This window comes from Oculina patagonica, chromosome 3, assembly GCF_052425735.1.
Source record: "Oculina patagonica isolate OP01 chromosome 3, crgOcupat, whole genome shotgun sequence".
NCBI classification, from domain to species: domain Eukaryota; kingdom Metazoa; phylum Cnidaria; class Anthozoa; order Scleractinia; family Oculinidae; genus Oculina; species Oculina patagonica.
In genome coordinates, this window is record NC_135760.1 from 25,202,639 (window position 1) to 25,206,989 (window position 4,351).

The following is a 4,351-nucleotide window of genomic DNA, read 5'->3' on the forward strand; positions in this document are numbered from 1 at the left end:
TCAAAATCAGTGTGGCAAATGATAGTAAATGAGTATTTAAGACTTCGTGCTACTAATACGCCATTAAAAATATATCCTTCTCTGTCTTGAGCTGTAGCATTGCTGTGAGATGAATTTATATCACTTTTAGGAGCTGACTAAAAATTCGAGACAATTTGAATGATCTTTTTTTACCTAGCGTAACATTGTGAAAAGGTAAAATGTGTGTTCGAGCCTAGTGGCCTTATCAGGAGGGCGATTATCCCCGGTTCCGTAGTTTGAAGAGACTAGGAATATTTCTACTCCCCCCTTGAAAGGATGCTAGACCTTCGCAGAGTTAACTTCCAGCATTTAACTTGTCGGTTCCCATTTGTGCACAAAGAGACTGAGACATTCATCTGCTTTCGTTTTCTCTCTCAATGTTAAATTCTGCGTGACCCCTCAGTTTGATTCAGCTGCAATCATTTTGAAGTGAATAGTAAAATTGGCAAAGGGCGACCAGAAGTTAGGATTTTCTTTAGCCTGCGTGGCCGGCGTTCAAAGGGGAAGGAGAAGGGGAGTTCGAGCGCGAAGCGCGAGGTGCGAGGAGAGAGCACGAAGCGCGATCGGGGAAGGGGGGAAGGGAAGGGTTAGGTAAAGAGGACTACCTCAAAACTTTCAACGAAATGGACATATTTGAGCCTTGCAGTTGGCAGAACATGTGTCACATAAGAACCCAGTATATGACCTCGCTCACCATGAGTCCCCTATAGCTCAGTGGTTAGAGCGTCCAACCGGTATTCTGGAAGGTCATGGGTTCGACTCCCGTTGGGAAACTCGGAAAATCTTTTTTCCGAGTATTTGACTTGCGACCACTTCTCCACTTATTTTCACTTAAATCCAAGTCACCACTTATCATGTATTTTCAACGAAATGTTTCAATCTATTAACCTCTAAATTTTTCACACGCTTTTGTATAACTTTCAAGTGAGGGAAAAACAATGCTTAAATTTGTGCTAACCTAGAGTGGAAAAATTACATATTTCCAAAGAAAAAAAGATACAGTGCTTGTACATTTTCGGGCAAGGCCTCGAAATTAATTAAAGAGCTATCCTTTCCTTCAAGTAAGCAGACACGTTAGATTTATACACAACTATTTCAATGAACGTTTTGCTGTCCATTTCATATGCCTCTAAATTCGACTTTCAACGCATGTCATATTTTTTTCGGGCAATAAGGTCTCCTCTCTGGTGCTCGTACTCCTATGCAAGAATACAAAACGAAAATAAATTTGTTTTTTTTTTCTTATTGCTCTTTCAATTTACATGTTGTTTGTATTTATTCCATTAAGTGAGTCCCTATGTTTTTATTGTTAGTAGTTTTAATTTTTCCGCGCAAACGTCATACGCACGAGAAAGCGTTGTCCCTGTTATGTAAATATCTTATATTGATGTCTCGTTCTTAGAGTAAAGTAAATTAAAAAAAAAAAAACAGATTTAATCGTCATTGTGTTTTCATCTTCTTTGCGTTATCTCCGGCGCGAGTGACGTAGACTGTTCTCAGCTAATCCAGAACATGGCTTGTGCTACAACGGAAAAGCATGTTTATATCACAAATATTTTATTACATTAATGTTTTATGCACATAGTATCGTCATATCTTGGATTTTAGGTAAACCATGTTGCATTATTGCTGATATAAAAAACTTTATGTTATCAAAGACCCGAAGCGACGTTGCTTTTTCAATGATTACAAAGCCTTTTATTTACAACAACAACGTTTTCTTCGGTTCAAAAGTTCAACCGTGATTATTTTAAAAACGCAAAATGGAAAAAACAAAACGAAACGCAATCAAAATTCAAATCATTAGCGAGAGTTCAGTGATTTTTCAAACCGCATTTTCTGCCGTCTGGTTAACATAATTAACTTTTTTTTACATTTGCATAAGTTTGATGCATGTTTATCAATAATTTTAATAACACTTAAATCAATTTAATTTGAACTTAATGCTTAAAATCTAGAGGTTTGTCGGTTCAACAGTCAGTCGTGATTCGGTATACCAAGCGTGCGAAATCCGTCGGCCATTCGACAAGCTTTTCTCCTACGCACAAACGAAAGTCTCCTGGATTACAAACAGTGAGAAGATTTTCCTTTATGTGAAGGCGTCGGCTTATGAACAAAGCGACATTGCCTGACGAAGGTCCAATTCAAAGCTGAAGTAAAAATTTCCGAATTTTCTCATTGCAAATCACGGCGATTCTTCCACCCGTTGCTGTTATGATGTCATTTCAGTGTTTCGCTTTTCGATCAGGTAATTTTTACTTGTGCTACAAATGAGTATAAATGTATTTCTTTAGAATTAACTTTCGTTTTAACTGTATCATATCTGATGTCGTGGCTGTTGATTCCGTTTTCTCGTCAGAAAAGAAAAATGTAGAATTTTCACTCAGATCGTACAAAGCAGGACCTTTTGGCCTTATCACAAGCCATAGTCTTAATGGTGTCAAACAATCAGCCAAAAACAAAAACAAGTGTATTTATGTGCTTTTTCGATTCTAAATTTAATTTTTCTATTTATTCGAGTTCTCAAAGATTTCGCTAGTATGATGTTAGATTACGTAACATCGATTAAATTGTTCGTCGGCAAAAAACTAGGATTTTGCCGACCGGTAAAAAACTAGTTGGGTTACAAAATATCGCTTTAAAATAACCTGCAACTAAAGGTACCATCCTCCTGTTGATTTGTGTCTCAAATCGTAATTTTTTGTACTCTGTACATGTCTGCTTGCAACAGCTAGTGCACTGAATTTTAATTTACCACGCATGCAAAGAAAAAAATAAAAATCTAATAACAAAAAAAGCCCTTGGGGTCTTGTTCGTTTCAAAAACGGGAGCCTTGTGTTTAGAACCGGCTGATATTTACCACAGACTCTTTGAATGTGAACTAATTTTCACTTGCAACGAATACAGTTCTGTGTGTTTTATACTGAACATATCCCCTCTGAAAGACTGTAACAATATTGTGTTTTCTTTATTACAGAATCAACATCACGGCCTGAGAAGGTGCGAAAGCGGAAAAAGAAGAAAGACTACGAGTCACGGAAAGCGAGTTACTTAGAAAACACTGTGACCGTCGATAAGGGCGACATAGATATTTCTACAATGGAAAATAAATTTCCAACGGTGGAGAACCTGTCCGTAAGAAAAACATCTTACAAGGCTGTATCAATGGAAAGTTTAACATTGCGTGGCAGGGAGCGAGCGTGGTCGCGAGTATCAGCCATGCATTCTGACGACTTTTGGACGAGGCACTTTGAGGGGTACAATTCAATTTCGTGGAGGAGGTTTCGCGCGGCTTTTCTGGAGGACTATGGAGCTGTCATTCATGACTTTGCACCACAAAGGATTCATTGGATTCTATCAATTGTACACACGGACATTTTTGCGGCAGCCGATGACATTCACAAGTTGTATTACGATAAATTTTGCGGAAAATCAGAACATCCCGATCGCCTTTGGCTCAAAATCAAGGAATATGCCTCGGAGAGGATTTTTCGTGAGGGTGTTATCGAATCTATGTTTGAGTAGACTTTAGCAGACTAAACATAACAGCGTAGTCGTGATAACTATAAAGGGTCATTTGCAAGTGAATAAAGTTACTAGGAATTTTTAATCAGATCCTGCTCCAATGCCAATTTCTTTCTTTGGCTTAGTTCAATTTTACCCATGCATATGTTATAATGGGCACCCAGTAACAGTGTTTTTGATTTCAGGGTGTGGTAAATATGCATTCAAGGCGATTGTTTGCATTAAAATATGCGTTTCCCAGCTCGTTGTTTTTTATTGAAGAATTTTCTTTTTTAAAATAAATTTGATTATCTTGCTCTGACACACGTGGCAAATTTAAGCACGGAACTCTACTTTTTCTCTTCGTGTCACTCCCTGTATCAACAGCCAAATCATTAACAAAATGGTTGTTGTTATTATTATTAAATAAAATTGACAGTTAAGGTTGGGGATTTCTATAAGGACGTATATTAAACATGGAACATGGACCCAGGTGGGGTGGTGGTCCTGGGACCATCCCTTATGCGTAAAGGTTTGTCTGGGGACAGAGTGTAATACACAGACTCACTGATCGTACTATCTATGTTACTGAGGCTTGTTTTGCTGTCGGAATAACGATGGGGCAGCAAGGGCAAGTGATGATTTAGCGTTTTCCTCACAGATTTCGCTCAGTATTTTTTTTTTTTTATCAATTTCATTCCATAGCGAGTACAACGGGAAGGAACAGACTATTATTGTTATTTTGGGATGCAGAAGATTAGGCGTTTTTTGTTTGGATTCGTTGCATGGCCTTGCATGCATGAAGTCAAGAAATGCTGATAATTGA

At 38.0% G+C, this 4,351-nt stretch overlaps 1 protein-coding gene across 2 annotated transcripts in view; it reads left to right on the forward strand.

The window, feature by feature from the left end:
* LOC144645749 (uncharacterized) overlaps positions 1–3,877 on the forward strand; it is a 28,555-nt gene extending 24,678 nt beyond the window's left edge. Inside the window, exons 1-2 of one of the 2 annotated variants that reach the window (XM_078505294.1) lie at positions 2,018–2,269; positions 2,999–3,877. In XM_078505294.1, coding sequence (XP_078361420.1) covers positions 2,236–2,269; positions 2,999–3,546 — 582 coding nt within the window. In that variant the 5' untranslated portion in view covers positions 2,018–2,235 and the 3' untranslated portion in view covers positions 3,547–3,877. Of the gene's footprint in view, positions 1–2,017; positions 2,270–2,998 lie in introns of those variants that run through there. The other variant, XM_078505293.1, reaches the window with a different exon arrangement.
* Positions 3,878–4,351: the final 474 nt, after the last annotated feature.